The 17,613-nt window shown below is 52.7% G+C and overlaps 1 protein-coding gene across 1 annotated transcript; it reads right to left on the bottom strand.

The window, feature by feature from the left end:
* Positions 1-412: 412 nt before the first annotated feature.
* On the bottom strand, positions 413-16,172 carry NWD1 (NACHT and WD repeat domain containing 1). Its single transcript, XM_033136939.1, is given in 25 exon segments — positions 413-587; positions 1,217-1,361; positions 2,039-2,211; positions 2,213-2,248; positions 2,250-2,287; positions 2,290-2,462; positions 2,465-2,626; positions 2,697-2,856; positions 3,816-3,937; positions 4,498-4,588; positions 5,109-5,262; positions 5,297-5,382; positions 6,420-6,619; positions 6,769-6,888; positions 8,452-8,652; positions 10,102-10,269; positions 10,404-10,521; positions 10,968-11,093; positions 11,096-11,129; positions 12,699-12,902; positions 13,193-14,360; positions 14,827-15,012; positions 15,015-15,027; positions 15,729-15,839; positions 16,103-16,172. Coding segments are annotated over 25 exon segments (4,224 nt in total). The 5' UTR covers positions 16,163-16,172.
* Between the last annotated feature and the right edge of the window lie 1,441 nt (positions 16,173-17,613).

Genomic DNA, 17,613 nt, shown 5'->3' with positions numbered 1-17,613 from the left:
TTCAGGACACTGGTATCAGTTCGCCTGCCTTCCCAATGATGTGTAAAAAAATTCGAATTGATGGAATCTTTCGGAGTTGGAGATGGCGTTTATAAGTGGCCATGTTCCAGAAGCGTACTGTAAGGTTGGTAGTACAATAGCTTTGTAAACAAGCATTTGGGTTTCCTGGCCCGGAAACAAACCGGCGGCCAGTGCAATAGGGCCATAACTGGTCTCCTGCGATAATATAGCAGCCCAGACCAGAAAGTGACCTTGCTACCAGCTCCCTCAAAGTCCCTGCCCCTTACACAATCCTGCAAATCTGCGAGAGTTTGTTGTCGGGGTGGCTGTGCCCGGCCTGGGGCGCGTGGTCCCCCGCGCCCCGGCTGCCCGCCGGGGATGTCCTCGTCCTCTCCTCCACTCCGCCGTGACGTCACTCTGCACGTGGCTCTGATGCCGCCAGCGGGTCGTAGCGAGAGCCGGTGGACGTCGGGCGCAGGAACCTCTCCCGGATGAGGTAGCCGAGTCTTGTCGCCGCCACGAAGCCGTCCGGGGTCGGCACGATCCTGGTCACCCTCGCGTGCACAAGCTGGACGGCCAGCAGGCCCCTGGTGGTGCCAAGAAACATACTGTGAAATGTCCCCCATGCATAGGAAGTCTGCCTCATCCCGAGTTAGCTCAGTATTGCCTACCTAGGGTTTTCCGGACCGCAATTTCCATCATCCTGCAATTCCCATTCATTTATTCTGTGAACTGCCCGGGTATACGGCAATATATAAATTCAATTAATAATAATAAAGAAACGCGGGTGGCGCTGTGGTCTAAACCACTGAGCCTAGGGCTTGACGATCAGAAGGTCGGCAGTTCGAATCCCCGCAATGACGGGGTGAGCTCTCCTCGGTCCCTGCTCCTGCCAACCTAGCAGTTCAAAGCACGTCAAAGTGCAAGTAGATAAATAGGTACCGCTCCAAGGAAGGTAAACGCGTTTCCGTGCACTGCTCTGGTTCGCCAGAAGCGGCTTAGTCATGCCGGCCACATGACCCGGAAGCTGGACGCCGGCTCCCTCGGCCAGTAAAGCGAGATGAGCGCCGCAACCCCAGAGTCGCGACTGGACCTAACGGTCAGGGGTCCCTTTACCTTTACCTTTACCTAATAATAACAATAAGAATATCCCCAACCACTGGTCCTGCTGGCTATTGTGGTCCAAAACAGCTGGAGACTCAACGGGGGAAGCCACCGTTGCAAGCAGTTCAAATGGCAGGCGGGCTCGCTCACCGCACAAGACTCCCACACCGTCACGCACTGATCCAGGGAGGCCGTGAAGAACAGCTGGTCATCCGTTGAGAAGCAAGCGCAGAGCACACCTTGCGAGAAGGAACTTCCTGGGGACAAGAAGACATGGCAAAGGCGTTTTGAGAGAGGCGGGTGGGGCAAGCAGAGGGGAGCTGTGGAACCCCTCCCACTGGAGGGCAGCGAAAGACGGCGGGATGAATTCCCGGAGGAGGCTATCAGCCACAATGTCTGGGAATCAGGGGCGGGGGATTCCTTTGCTCACGTGCAAAGACAGTGTTCACATTTGTATTTGTACTGCCTTTGTTAGAAACGCAGTTTGCAATTAATAATAATAATAATATAATAATAATAATAATTGTACCAGGGAAAAGAGAACCTATGCAATGTATCGGCTGCCAAATCTCGTGACTCCAATCACAGGCATGCTAGATCATTGCCTCGTCAATTTCTTAACCCTCTTTAAAAGGGAGCGTGTGTGTTTCTTAAACGTAAAGGTAAAGGGACCCCTGACCGTTTGGTCCAGTCGCGGACGGCTCTGGGGTTGGCGCTCCGGAGCGGGACCTATTGATCTACTTGCACTTTGACGTGCTTTTGAACTGCTAGGTGGGCAGGAGCAGGACCAAGCAACGGAGCTCACCCCGCCATTTAGACCACAGCACCACCCGTCATTGCAGGGATTCGAACCACCGACCTTCCGATGGGCAAGCCCTAGGCTCGGTGCACAGCGCCACCGCGTCCCTGATTAGGCGATGGCCATTCTTGGGACGGAGCAGGGTGGGATCAGGAGGGAGGCCCACCTTTCGGAAAGTCATCCGATGCTCCCAGCGGCACCGATCCACGTCCCAGAGGCACTGCAGAGAGTCGGCCGACCCACTGAGCGCCCAGGCCTCCCCGTGGCTGGTCTGCAGGCAGGTGATGCCACTGCTTCCATGCGCTTCAGGGCGAACACCTGGCCCCGGGGCAGTGGTAGAGGAACCTGCCCGTCGGTCATGCCATAGAGCACCCGGTACCGCCGCCCAGCAGGGCCACGCAGGAGATGTCGGCGCCTGGGATCTGGGTGTAGAAGGAGAAGGCCGGCCGGTCGATCAGGGGCCCCAGGTCCCCCCGGCCCACGTCCAGCACCTGCAGCAGGTCCTCGCAAGCCACGGCCACCTGCTCCTCGCTCCGTGCCAACGCCAGGGCACAGACGGCTTCCGGTTCTCCGCCGGAGGGATGCACCCGACGTCCTGCGGTGAGTCCAAGGGGAAGACCAGCACCGTCCCAGACGCCAGCCCAACAAAGATGAGGTTCCTCTGGGGGGCCACTTCCAGGCACCGCACGGCGGCCGAGGTATCCAACGTCTCGCGCTCCTCTCCTGCGGGGCCACAGGTGTCAAGGTCCGGGTCCCCGCACCACGCCGTCCCCCGCACCTGGATTAAACTCACCTTCCTCCACGTCCCAAAGGACCAGTTCGCAGCTCTCGAGGGACCGGGGAAACAGACATATTCCCCGCAGCGGGAGAGCCCCACGCACTTCGCGCCGGCCATGCAAGGCGCAACGGTTTGCGTGCGGGTCGTCGCCGGGTCCCAGACCCGAGGTAAGGCACTGGGAGAGGCAGACACCAGCAGGGCGCCGCAGAGAGTCAGGTGGGTGGCGGGTGCTCCTCGGTCCCCCCAGACTCCCTCAGCCAGCCCTCCTGGGCCAGACGCCACACCTGGGGAGAAGAGCGGTACAGTCAAACCTCGATTCTCGAACGGCTCCGTTTTTGAACGTTTCGGCTCCCGGACGCCGCAAACCGGGCTCTTGAGATTAAGAGTCTCTGGTTTAGTAAATATGAAGGAGCTGAACCAGTAATGATACACTGGCACGATGTTTTGGCTATATATACAGTTTTCATCATGGGGAAAGTTACGGAAAGAGGATTCGAAGTTTACAGCCTGCTTTTGGTTGAAAGGAAATTATATGAAAATGATGTACCGCTAGTAAAATTGGGAATATGTATAGAAGCAGTTCAAATGTGTGCTGGAAGTGTAGAAGGAAAGAGGGTATGTTTTGTCATATGATACAGCGCTACCTCAGTTTTCGAATGTCTCCGTTGACGAACGTTTCAGTTTCCGAACCGTAAACCCCGGTGTAAATGTTTCTATTTATTGAATGTGCCTTCGGAAGTCAAACGCCTTCCGCTGAGTCTATATGCTATTTTTTCTCAATTCCTCTATTAAATTTGCAGACCGCCTTTGTGCCTCGGTTTCCAAACGTTTCGGAGATTGGTCTTCCGGAAAGGATTACGTTCGAAAACTGGTTCCGCTGTAATTCCAAACAGGAGGAGGTCTGTTAATGTCAATGGGTCTACTCTGAGTACAAACTGTTTGCCTGCCACTAGATGTCTTTGGTGCATTGGTGGGCTTAGATCAGCGCTTGTGGGTTCAGGATTGCCACCTCCGCGCCTAGAGTTGGAAGGGGTCCCCCAGCGTCATCTAGTCCAACCCCCTGAAATGCAGGAATCTGGCTAAAGCACCCACAACAGATGGCCATTAAAAACCTCCAGGGAAGGAGACCTTTACCCAGATGCACTCGCTCCGAGAGCTCGTGAACACGGCGGTGTTGTCGGCAGCGATGGCAGCTGCACAGACTTCCTCATCATGCAGCAAATCGGAGTTCAGGACTTGGTGGAAGCCTGTCGGGTCTGGCCGGAAGATTCGCACGCGCCCAAGCCTGGAAGGCGAGACGGGCTTGGTTTGAACGAGGGCTCGGCCTCGTTTCTAGCAAGTCTATACCCATGGTCAAGGCGGAAGTGCTGGTGGGGACGAGAGTGCCTCTGGCACGTGCAAAAGACTCCTCACAGGCGGGGTTCCTAACATTACCAGTCCCTGCTCCTGCTCTGCGAGCAGCAAGCATGCGGCCCCAACATTTGGCTAATCCGTTTGCAATTTTTCATGGAGAATCGCCGTGAAAATTCGTCACTGCCTTAACGCGAATTCCCCCTCATTTGTCTTGCATTCTTGCCAAATTTCTGCAAGGTCTTCGCAGCAGAACGCATTTGGGCCTGTTATCTGCATTTTTATGCACACTCCACCTCAGTCCGTGCCTTTGCGTGCCAGGAAAAGGCGGATCTTGCCGACCCGACTCCGCAGCCCGTTTTCGGGGAAGCGAGGATTGGGAATGTTGCGTGGATTTTAAGGTGCACCAAACGCCGGGGTCCTCCCCGTATACCCCTAAAAAACAACAAGATCCCAGGAGCCAAACCTGCCGCGAGAAGAGACTCGTCTTCCGAAAGCGCCACGAAGCGGATCTTCTCTGGGAGCTTCTCCAAGAGGCTGCTTCCCTCCGAGGAGACCTGTGGGGAGCAAGGCAGCCTCAAGCAGCAGGCTTGGAGCGGGGCCAGGGGCGGGGCAGAGTCCCTCCGGCCCCATAACCACATTCACTAGCCGCCGCTGCCGGTCAGTGCCGACGAATACCCTAGATCAGGATGGGCCAATTGCCCTGACTCTGCAAAACCTCTTTAAATCAGCTTTTAGATTCATGAGGTCTAGCACCTTAGTTTTTTTTTTTAAGAATGGGCTGTAGCTCAGTGGCGGAGCCCCTGCTTGGCGTGCGGAAGAACCCAGACTCCAACCCCCCCATGGCAGCAACTCCAGGGTCGCGTGTGCAAATTCAACACTCTGTCTGTTTCGTTGCTGTTTCGTTAATGCCGTTGGGATAATTTTACAGATACGAAACCTGCTGTTCTTTGCGAATCCTGACGTACGGTTTTTGGCGATGTAACCGTGACGTCTATCTTATTTCTCAGTCGTTTTGTTAATAGCGTGACGGCAATTGAGACTGACGATTTGTTAAGCGTTCCATACGAGTTTTACCATCAGGAGGGAGCCCCCGCTGAATCCGGACACCATCCTGCCCATTTTCCGGAGCAAAGCGCCGCAGGTGGGGGCTCTCTCCTCTCGCAGACCCCCCAGGTGCTGCCTGGAGAGGAGCTGCCCGCTGAGACTGTCCCACAGGCAGACACAGCCCCCCGCGACGCCGACGCCACCACCAGCCGTGGCACGAAGACGGCAGCGCACAGCCAGCTTCCCGGGGGCTCGGCCGGGATCCGGAAAGCGGGGCCGCAGTGCGCAGGTGCCAGGCCTCCACCTGCGGGAAAGAGTTTAGGGAAGTTTTCAATGTGTGACATTTTATTTACAATTGAATACGCTAATAGGACTTCAAGAAGTTTTGTAGTTAATGTGTAAGAATATTATTGTAAGTATGGTAGTTAGTATGGTAGGCGTGCCTGGCGTACTCTGGTCCAGTATGGTAGGCGTGCCTGGCGTACTCTGGTCCATGGGGTCACGAAGAGTCGGACACGACTGAACGACTGAACAACACAACAACATGGTAGTTAGAGTATGCATGAGATTTATGATAATGTAAGCAATGGTTGATTAAAGAAGTATAATATTAAGATATAATTTTGAAAGCCATATGGAAGGTCCGAGGGAAGTCACGGCTATGTTAGCCAAAACTGGAAAATGTATGTGAATATAGTTGGATTTTTTTGCTGTAGTATAGTATAAATAATACAAATTATTATATAAAAAATGTGTGACATTTTAATGTATTTTTTTAATCTTTGTTGGAAGCCGCCCAAAGTGGCTGGGGAAACCCACCCAGATGGTCGGGGTACAAATTATTATTATTATTAATAAAATCAAATTATAATAATAATATAATAATAATGTTGATGGATGGTTTAAGTTTATGCAAAATAAGCAGGGGTTTTATGTTATGCAAAATGAACCACAGAAAGAGAAGAAGAGGTGTCCTTGATATCTTATGGAGGTAAAAAGGAGTATTTTAAACGGTAAAGCGGATAATTTAGTGAAAATATATACCGTATACCGAAAAGAGAGAAATAAATAACGAACCACGGGAAGAGAAGGAAGTCACGGATATCTCAAGGTTGTTCAGATGAATAATCTAAATTTATAAAAGTTACCGTACTTTTCTGTTTTTTTTACTTTGAAATTATGTGAAAAACTGTGGTTTGTCTTATACATGGGGCAATCTCCCCGCTATTTTATTAAATTGGAGTCCCTAAAAATAGGGGGCATTTTACACGGAAAAATACAGTGTATTATTTTTTTTTAAAGGAGCTGGTTAAAAAAAAATTGTAACGCCAGTCTACATACCTCTGAGCCAGACATCCAGTACACAATTTGGTGTTTGTCGTCCACGCTGAGCTGGCACCACTCCTGATCCCCTGCAGGGACGGCGGGCGCAACGGCTTCCTCCCTGCCGGACTCCAGGCTCCAGAGGCGCAGGGTTCGATCCTGGGCGACTGAAACGGCGCGGGTACCCTTGGCGAAGACCCTCAGGCACCGCACTTCGGCTGCAAGCAATCGGGGAAGATTATTATTATTATTATTATTATTATTATTATTATTATCTAAGAGGCCTGCCTGGCACTGCCCACCTGCTGCCCCCCCCTTGCAAGCAAGAGACAGCCTGGCATAAACACCCTTCCCTTCTGATCCTCACCCGAGTGGCCGAGGAGGACGTGGCGCACCGAGAAATCTTCCGTGTCCCACGATGATGGAGCCGTCCAGGGCGCCGGCCAACAGCATCCTCTGGTCGGGCTGGCTTCCAGGACGGAGGTGCCTGCAAATTGTGGGGGGGGTGCAGGAGGAGCAGGTCAGAGGGGCACCCCTGGCATGGGTCACCTAGCCCACCAGTCCCCCCGTGTCCAGCGGTCTGGGCTGGCAGAGAAAAGGAAGGGATTTTTTCTTTGTTCATGTGGCTAACACCTGTGGAACTCTCTGCCACAGGGGGCAGGGGCGGGCACCAACTTGGGTGGTCAAATTCACGGAGGAGGCGGAGGCTGTTGCTATAGGAATTCTAAGGTCACACACACACACAACCACACACACACACCACAGGTGAAACTCGAAAAATTAGAATATCGTGGAAAGGTTCATTTCTTCCAGTAATTCAACTTAAAAGGTGAAACTAATATATGAGATGGACTCATGACATGCAAAGCAAGATATGTGTCAAGCCTTTATTTGTTATAATTGTGATGATTATGGTTTACAGCTGATGAGAACCCCAAATTAATCTCAACTTTGGGGTTCTCATCAGCTGTGCGCCATAATCATCACAATTATAACAAGCAAAGGCTTGACATATCTGCTTTGCATGTTATGAGTCTATGTCATATATTAAACTCCAGTAGCTGATGAAGACAATTGCTTACAGAAATGGACTTTCCCACGATATTCTAATTTTTCGAGTTTCACCTGTATATATATAATCCCAGGGATACGGGTGGCACTATGGGTTAAACCACAGAGCCTAGGGCTTGCTGATCAGAAGGTCAGCGGTTCGAATCCCCACAATGACGGGGTGAGCTCCCGTTGCTCAGTCCCTGCTCCTGCCCCCTAGCAGTTCGAAAGCACGTCAAAGTGCCAGGAGATAAATAGGCACCGCTCCGGCGGGAAGGTAAACGGCGTTTCCGTGCGCTGCTCTGGTTCGCCAGAAGCGGCTTAGTCATGCCGGCCACATGACCCGGAAGCTGGACGCCGGCTCCCTCGGCCAGTAAAGCGAGATGAGCGCCGCAACCCCAGAGTCGTCCGCGACTGGACCTAACGGTCAGGGGTCCCTTTACCATTATATATACACAGTATATTCTGGCGTATAAACTACTGTTTAATCCAGGAAAATCTTCTCAAAAGTCGGGGGTCGTCTTATACGCCGGGTGGAAAATCTGTGGTCGGGCATATCTGAAACTCTATATTTTAACTGGAAAAGTTGGGGGTCGTCTTATATGCCCAGTCGTCATATACGCCGGAATATACAGTAATAATGATAATAATAATTACATGCTTATAGATGTACAAGGCAAACACATACATAAGTATATAAACCACGTGTCTGATATAGTCCAGGAGAGCAATCCTGAAACCATTTTGACTCTCCCAAATTGACCTCAAATGTTTCTCTGCAAGGAGGAAGGAGACGGAAAAGCTTTCCTGTGCAATATGAGAGCAGGAAGCTGGACTAAGACCACGGCGTCCCAAACATGGCTGTTTCCGTACTACAGTTCCCATTATCCATGACCTAGGGAGGATGGGAGTCGTGGTCCCAAAACAGACCCAACTTTTTTTGCCTCCCCCACAGGGTTCTCCTGCTATCGTGACCCAAGGGGCAAATGCCAAAACCCACCTTGGGGGAATCCTGGCAGCGTCTTCCGCAGAGGCCCGTCCGGTGGGTAAAGGAAGCCGGCGAGAGGGACGAGGGACGGATGGGGCCGCGATCCGAGCCAGCTCCGGCACTGCTGGCACAGACCCGAAATCAGGCCGCCCGGGTACGAGGGCGCCAGCGACTCCAACCGCGCCAGCATCTCTGTGTAGACCACGTTTGGCTCTGGGGAGCGAGGGCACAGTGCCGGATTTACGTATAAGCTAAACAAGCTGTAGCTTACGGCCACGCTCTCTTGGGGACCCCAAAAAATTTAAAGGGAAAAAAACAACTGGATGTACATTTCCAAAATATAAGATGAAGAACAAATAGAATAAAACCTACATCCAGCAACGGTGTTTTGTGTTGTGTAAGTCATGGGCCCCGCCTGCTAGCCTGCTCCCTAAAATATCCCTGCTTTGCTCCTTTCTATATATAATATCAACAACCTCAGATATGCTGATGATACTACCTTGATGGCAGAAAGTGAGGAGGAATTAAAGAACCTTTTAATGAGGGTGAAAGAGGAGAGCGCAAAATATGGTTTGAAGCTCAACATCAAAAAAACTAAGATCATGGCCACTGGTCCCATCACCTCCTGGCAAATAGAAGGGAAGAAATGGAGGCAGTGAGAGATTTCACTTTCTTGGGTTCCATGATCACTGCAGATGGTGACAGCAGTCACGAAATTAAAAGACGCCTGCTTCTTGGGAGGAAAGCAATGACAAACCTAGACAGCATCTTGAAAAGCAGAGACATCACCTTGCCGACAAAGGTCCGTATAGTTAAAGCTATGGTTTTCCCAGTAGTAATGTACGGAAGTGAGAGCTGGACCATAAAGAAGGCTGATCGCCGAAGAATTGATGCTTTTGAATTATGGTGCTGGAGGAGACTCTTGAGAGTCCCATGGACTGCAAGAAGATCAAACCTATCCATTCTCAAAGAAATCAGCCCTGAGTGCTCACTAGAAGGACAGATCCTGAAGTTGAGGCTCCAGTACTTTGGCCACCTCATGAGAAGAGAAGACTCCCTGGAAAAGACCCTGATGTTGGGAAAGATGGAGGGCACAAGGAGAAGGGGACGACAGAGGATGAGGTGGTTGGAAGCGACCGGCATGAGTCTGACCAAACTGACCAATGGAAGACAGGAGTGCCAAGTGTGCTCTGGTCCATGGGGTCACCAAGAGTCGGACACGACTAAACAACAATGCCCATCAATTACCAAAAAGCATATTCAAAACAAAATAAAAAATAAAAAATTCCTTCCAGTAGTACCAAGTTTATTCTTGGTATGAGCTTTCGTGTGCATGCACACTTCTTCAGATATAAAGCATATATTCAACATTTTTTAAAAAGTGACCATTTGTTGTTGACAAAGGACAGCTGGACATAGAAAGGGCCCCATTACCTTCAGGAGCTGAGGGCTGCATCAAACCTCAATCCGGCCCTGGCGAGGGGACAGGAGAGGGTCACACAACAACTCAGGCTCCCTTGGTTCTCGCCCTCCCGTTTCGCCCCCACACAACAACAACAACAACCCTGCGGAGTAGGCTGAGCCGAAAGGAAGGGATTGGCTTCCTTGAAGTCAGGCGAGTGGATATTGTTGAAGAGCGATGGCTGCATTTGGGAGACCCACCTAAACGGCCCTCGGCACCGTCCGCACCCGGATCCGCGAGGAGGAGGAGGCAATCCCGGACCAGACGCAGCTCGGGGCAGAATATGTGGGTCAGGCACAGGGCAAAGTCCGCAGCCAGGCTCTGCACACCCGAGGAAGCCACCCTGCAGGAGATCCAGGCCATGTTCCCTAGGAGGGAGGGAGAGAAAGCACATTTCCTCCAACGTTTCTCCCCTGAAAATAGGGACGTCCTATTCCATCCTCTCCAACGTTTCTCCCGTGGAAAAGAGGGGCAACGAATGTGCAGGAGCTTTTCCGCTCACCCAGAACATCTCGGCGCAGCTCCTCCATCCGTCCCCCGTGGAGCAGGTGGAACGGCAGTTCGCTCAGCTTCCTCCGGTTGGGAAGGCGGCTGGAGAACCACAATGGCTGCGGCGTCACCTGGAGGAGGGAACCAAGATGGGGCTTTTTAAAAAGAAATTTGAAATGAAATAAAGGATAAAAAATTATGAAATAAAAAAAAAAAAAAAAAAAAAAAAAAAAAAAAAAAAAAAATAAAAAAAAAAAAAAAAACAAAAAAAAAAACAAAATGAAATGAAATGAAAAAGAATAAAAATAATGAAATTTTCAGTGAATAAAAAATAAAAATAATGAAATTATTAAATGAATGAAAATAAAAATAAGGAATTATAATGAAATGAAAAATAAGAATAAAAAGAAATTATTAATGAAATGAAAAATAAGAATAAAAAAAACTAATGAATTATTCAAAGAACTGAAAATAAAGAATAAAAAAAATGAATGAATGAACCCCCCCCCTCGTATGGCCACCAAGGGAAAGCCCCCCCCCCCCGCCCCCGGCACTCTCAGGGCCCCCAGAGCTTCACCTTCCTGTCAATGCTCACGGGCTTGGCGATGAGGGCAACACGACGGGCTTCTTCGCCCCCCAACTCCAGGTCCCCCGGAAAGAAATCGGCCAGAAGCAGGTGGCGCCGGACACGGTCCTCCGCCGGGGCAGGTAGCGCTCCTCCACCACGGCCAAAAACTCCCTGGGCAGAGGAAGGGGGACGGGGAGATGCTCAGGCCAAGCTCTCTGGCCATGGGGCTCGGGACGGGCAGCTGAGGGTGTCCCGAGCCCCACCTCAATATGCAAATCGGGGGCGAACGAAGCCAGCACCTCCCGAGCTCTGCCTCCCACCCTGGAGCTGCAACCCCCTAAAATCAAAACCAAGGGGCTAGTCCTCATGGGCTGGTTTAAAGAAGGGCTTAGGAATTTGCCACATCCCTGGCCAGACCATTTGTCTGTCTAGCTATCGCTTAACAAGAGCTCTCTCTCTCTCCCCAATTAAGTGTGTGTGTGTTTGTGTGTGTGTGTACCATAGTTCCCCGTGTAAAAGACTAGATTTTTGTACCAAAAAATAATGTTAAAAGGGAGCGGTGGTCTTATACACGGGGGCACCCCATTTTCTCAATTTGGAGTCCCCCAAAATAGGGCGAGTCTTATACATGGGGACATGTTATACACAGGAAATATGGTGTGTGTGTGTGTTTGTTAAAGGTAAAGGTAAAGGGACCCCTGACCATCAGGTCCAGTTGTGTCCGACTCTGGGGTTGCAGCGCTCATCTCGCTCTATAGGCCGAGGGAGCCGGCGTTTGTCCGCAGACGGCTTCCGGGTCATGTGGCCAGCATGACAAAGCCGCTTCTGGCGAACCAGAGCAGCGCACGGAAACACCGTTTACCTTCCCGCTGGAGCAGGACCTATTTATCCACTTGCACTTTTTTGGGTGCTTTCGAACTGCTAGGTGGGCAGGAGCTGGGACTGAGCAAACATTTTTTTTAAATAGAAAAAGCACTTATTGTTATAGCCTATCCACAAACTGGTGCTGGAGGAGACTCTTGAGAGTCCCATGGACTGCAAGAAGATCAAACCTATCCATTCTCAAAGAAATCAGCCCTGAGTGCTCACTGAAGGACAGATCCTGAAGTGAGGCTCCAGTACTTTGGCCACCATGAGAAGAGAAGACTCCCTAGAAAAGACCCTGATGCTGGGAAAGATGGAGGGCACAAGGAGAAGGGGACGACAGAGGATGAGATGGTTGGACAGTGTTCTCGAAGCTGCTGGCATGAGTTTGGCCAAACTGCGAGAGGCAGTGAAGGATAGGCGTGCCTGGCGTGTCTGGTCCATGGGGTCACAAGAGTCGGACACACTGAACGACACAACAACAACAACAATCCACAAACTAATCGGCAGAGGAAACCCTCTTTTTATCTATCTATAATAACCGCGAACCGATAATTTTAAATCGTTTCCCACCTATGCCTCTCGGTTGGAGCTCTTCCAGAGAAAAAACATACCCTTCTTCTTAAAATAAAATATAAAATTTCCCTCCCTTTATACATTATAACAGGACGCTCTCTGATATCTCTTCCAGGCTCAGTTGAGATGCCCGGCCATAGCTGGAGATGCCCGGAATGTCACCTGGGAACGTTCTGCACGCCAAGCAGGTGTCCTGCTGCGCCCAAGCTGCGGGCTTCGCCCTTTCATGGCAGAACCGGGACCCTCGTTCCGGACCCCTAGGCAGCCCTGAAAAGGAGGAGGAAGAGGGTGGCCCCTGACCTGTGGAGGAAGCCCATCAGCACGAAGCCGTCGGACCACTTCTCCTCCAGCTCCGGGTTCAAATCCCGGCGCAGGTGGGACCACAGCAAGGGTGGCAGGCGGAGGACCCCTTTGCCCGGCGGAGGGTTGGACCGGTACACCTCTGAGAGGACCTCATTGTCGAGGGACAGGACATCCTTCATCTCTGCTTCGGAGAGGCCGTTCCTGCACAAAAAAAAAAAATCAGGCAGAGGAACTCCCCGACACAGCTTGGCCTACCTCCCAGGGCTGTTTTGTTGTTTAATCTATATAAGACCTGGAAGGTAGGAAATCAGGCAGAGGAACTGCCCGATACCAGCATCGCTTACCTTCCAGGGTTGCTGTTATTGTTATTTAAAATATATATATAAGTCTTGGTTTGGTTAAAAAGGGGGAAAGATATTAAGTTTGGCATGTTCTAGACCTTAATTCAAATTTACACACATACAAAAAGCACACATACACAGTTTCCTCACCGGGCGCAAGCGAGGTAGCCGAGGGCGTTCGCCACCAACACGGAGCCGTGCGCTTCCTCCATGCGCCCACAAAGGCGGTGCGCAGCCTCCGGGGCCGTGAGCGGGACCGCCAGGGATGAAAGCGGGGCGTACGATGCCCACCGACAACACTCGGCGAGGGCGAGGGCCAGGGCAGCCTGCCCGCCGAAAAACTTTGCCGGAAAAGGGCCTGCTGATCCTGGAGCACGCCCTGCGATGCCAAGCCCTTGGCCAGAGCCTTGCCAGCCTCCTCGGCGGAGAGAGGGCCACCACGAAGGGGTCCGCGCCGAAATCGCCTCCGCCGCTGCCACCCTCGCCCGGCAGAGATGACCAGCTGCACCCAGGAGGGCAGACCGCCGGCAACCAGTCGTACCCAGACTCTCCGTGGCGTCGAGGATCAAGACCAGAGGCTGAGAGGCCTGGCGGGACGCCGAGAGCAGTGCGTGGTGGAAGCGCAGGAGAGGGTCACCGGTGCCCGGCGGACAGCCCCGCCAGGCAAACCTGCTGGCAGAGGCTGGCGAGGAGGGTGTCACGCCCAGCTGGCCTGCGATGCCCCCAGCAGCCGGAAAACCACCACTGCCTCGGTCCCAGGCCTGGCAAGCCGCCCCCCACATGGCACAGCAGGACGGTCTTGCCACAGCCCGGCGGACCCTGGACCACGAGGGGAGGGTGGCACCCTGCAGACTGTCCCTTAGGCTTGGCAGAGGGAGTCCACCAGCTCTGGTCGCCAACACGGTCTGCGGCCCCGCTCCCGGGCCAGGGCGGCGTGGTGGCTGATTTCCTGCAGCAGCTGCCTGCCGCGGGGCACCCTTCCCGTGCCCGCAGTCCCCGGAGCACTTGGTAGTTGGCACGGCCACAAACTGGTCGCACAGCTCCTTGAGGTGTTTGGGCTGCGGCTTCGGACGGAGGGCGCCGGGGGCCGCGTTTCGGGGCGCCCGGTGGACCCTGATCAAACCGGGCAGGCGCTGGCAACGGCGGCCTTCAGCTCCTCCAGCATCTGTGGGCATCCTCGCCCTCTTCTTCGCCACCCTCCTCCTCCGGGGACGTCTCGGTTTCTCGGAGGAAGACCACGCGGCCCCTTCGTCCTCTGGCGCCGAGCCCAAGAGGCGTGACTCGATTTCCCGGTGCGTATCTGGAAAAGGGGGCGAGCCTGTGAGGAGAAGCAGCAGATGGCATACCCGACAAGCGTCCCGATTTTCCCGGGAATTACAAATGCCCAAACAAAAGTTTTCAAAAAGAATGGGGGAAATACAGAAAACACCTTGAAAAGCAGGGCCCTGCAATTAATACTTGGGCTTTATTCCAAGATGGGTGGGGGATATTATTATTATTATTATTATTATTATTATTATTATTATTATTATTCTCATTCTCTCTGCCAGAACTGAGTTTCTGCTGGAAAAAAGCCCCTGTATATAATCTATGATTATTACTATTCCTGAATATATTAGTAATCGTGATATTAAAACGATGCATTAAATTAGAGGAGGGGGATTTCCTTGCCGAAACCGGCCAGCCTCCGAATCACACCTGATTTGTGGTAGCGGAGTCGCCTGGTACTGGCCAATCAGCCCTTCCTCTCCGCCTCCTGGGCTGCCCTGCGCTAGGGCCAGGACCAACTTCCGCTCTGCGCCGTGGGGCAGGGGACGGTTGGAGGGCGTACACCGGAGGGGCGGCGTTCTCGTCCTTCAGGTACCGCTGGGTCAGCATCTGCAAAGCCTGCGGCTCCTCCTGCGCAACTGGCAGCCAGGGCCTCGAATTCCTCCTCCCCGATGGTGCGCGGGCCGGGCAGGGGCCATGCGGCTCCCGAGGAGAGCCTGGGGGTGTGGGGCGAGAGAGGTCAAAGAGGATGCCATCTAAGCCCGCCTCCTGCCGTCTGAGCCCATTTTTGGCTCGCCGCCTCTTCTAATGTAGACTGCTCCTGCCATTGAGGCTCCATTGAGGAATCCCAGGAAACTCAGGGAGAGCAAAGAGGGATCCATCTAAGTCCCGCCTTTCTGTCCTTACGGGCCCCCGACCAGGAGGTGAGAACAACGGCCTGCTTTTTGCGCTCCCCGCCCTTTCGAAGTAGACTGCTCCTGTCCATGGAGGCTCCACTGAGGAATCCTAGGAAACTGGACCAGGCTAAAGAGGGGCCCATCTAAACCCAGCCTCCTGTCCTTACGGGCCCCCCAAGCAGTAGGTGAGAGCAACGGCCCGCTTTTGGCTCTCCGCCCTTTCTAAGGTAGATTGCTCCTGTCCAGGGAGGGCTCCATTGAGGAATCCTAGGAAACTCAGGAGAGCCCTGCAGCACCCAAAGCGGGGGTCATCTAAGTCAGGCTCCTGTCCTCACAGCGGCCGAGCAGATGTCCGTTATGGGAATCCCCCCACTCAGCAGGATTCGAACCCAGAGAGCCCTCTCTCCAGCATTCAGAAGCATCGCTGCCTCCGACCATGGGGGGGCAGAGATTCTTGCGAGAACCCCTCCCCAGCCCCAACAGCAGCCCCCCTTGACCCCCAGGGAGAGCCGGCACCTCACCACGAAACTGGGCCCCACTGAGAGTTCCTGGCAGCGCCGAATCTCTTCCAGAAAGAGGTGCTCTTGGCCAGCGCCCGTGAAGTCACGGACGCCCCATCTCAAATCAATGACCTGGACCGGATTCGGAGGGGGGGGCGAGTTAGCAAGTTGGAGGCAGAGGAAGGAATCCTGCACCCACTTGGTGGGTGTTGAAAGACCCCTCCTGGGAAAACTACAGTTCCCAGGATTCTCCATGTGCTTCAAATGTGCGCCAGAAGGGTGGGTTTTTTTCCCACCCAGTCCTGTGTTCGAAAGACCTCTTCTGCTCAAAGAGGTGCGTTCAGCTGGCGCTGAGCTGAGATAGGGGTGGTTTTTTTTAGGGGGGGGGTCCTCACCTCAAACATCAAGCCGTGTTTCTGGCAAAAGGCCTGGACCTCAGGGTACGCCGCCTCCATCAGAGCATCTCTTTCTGCCTCCATGTCCTGTAACCGAAGAATCAGACAGGGGGGCTTTTTGTGCTGCTAGTTGTCTGCTTGCGAGGGCCCCCAATTATTTATTTTGTGCTGCTAGTTGTCTGCTTGCGAGGGGAGGCCCATTTATTTGTTTTGGTGCTGCTAGTTGTCTGCTTGCGAGGGGGGCGCCCATTTATTGTTTCGTGCTGCTGTAGTTGTCTGCTTGCGAGGGGGCGGCCATTCATTTATTTCACTCGAATGCAGCCCACGTGCTTCTCCCCACAACCCTTAAATAAATTAATAAATTTATTTGGTTTCCCCAGTGGAAGTTTTACAACCAGATATCCAACATACCCAATAAAAACAAGGTTCCAAAGCATCTCCTCGACTTCCCTCCCCACCCACTTGTGTGGTCCTATTGTCAGTGCTCCCACCCCAAAAAAAAATGTTTAGGGTACTCTCGTTTTGACTCAAGAAAATCACCATTTTCTTGAGTTTTTTATTTATTTATAATAATCCAAACCCTTTTACATCCCCATTAGATCCAAAAATTCACCATTAAACTACAAGTGTTATCTCTCTCTTTCTCTCTCCTTTTTGCCAGGATGCTCTAACCATCGCGCTGCACTGCCCCGCAGCGCTTCCCTCCCTCTCTGAGCCACCTCCAATTTGATTGTTTGTTTCGGTTTTCTTACTTGCAATATACATAGTACATACACGCAAACATTAAAGAAACAAAAGAAAGAATTATGCATTAACTTTTACCAGCATATACCTTACGGCGAATTATGAAACGGAAATGCAAAACTACCGGAAAACACAAAAAATATATAAATACGCAAAAAAAAACAAATAACAAGAATAAAGGGGGGGGAGAGAGAGAGAGAGAAAGAAAAAGAAAGGAAATTAAAATTTTGCTGACTCCGATTTGACCCCCCTGCTCAAACTCCCCGATGATCGTGCCACCTGTCGGGGATGCGTTTGCCGAGATTCCGGCATGGCGAGTTGGGGGTTGAGCTAGATGACCCCTGGGGGTCCCTTCCATCTCTGATCTTATGATGCCCCGGGAAGCCCAGCCCTGCACCCCCCAGGCCTCTGCCTGCCTGCCCCCCACCCACCCACCCACCACTGGGGGGCACCTGAAGGCGTTGAGCTCACAAAGACCCGGACGAGGTTCCTGGGCCGGGTGCCCCCCCTTTCCCTGGAAGAGGAGGAGGAGGTCCTGCTCCGGCGGAGAGAGGCTCATCCTGCCTGGCTGCCGAGTCGCTCTGTCTGCCCCGGTGCCAAAGAAGGTGCCTGGGTTGCCCTGGGGAGGCAGGTCACCATGGCAACGCGGAGGCAGGTGAAGAAGAGTCCCCCCCCAGGGACATCGTCAGGTGAGGCACACCTGAGGCACCCTCTGGGAGAAGAGGTGGAGAGAAGGCCTGTGGAGGCGGCGGCAGGATCAGGCCCGA

This window comes from Lacerta agilis, chromosome 18 (assembly GCF_009819535.1).
Source record: "Lacerta agilis isolate rLacAgi1 chromosome 18, rLacAgi1.pri, whole genome shotgun sequence".
NCBI classification, from domain to species: domain Eukaryota; kingdom Metazoa; phylum Chordata; class Lepidosauria; order Squamata; family Lacertidae; genus Lacerta; species Lacerta agilis.
The sequence above is the reverse complement of the archived record's forward strand: the minus strand, read 5'-3'. Positions and strand labels throughout refer to the sequence as shown.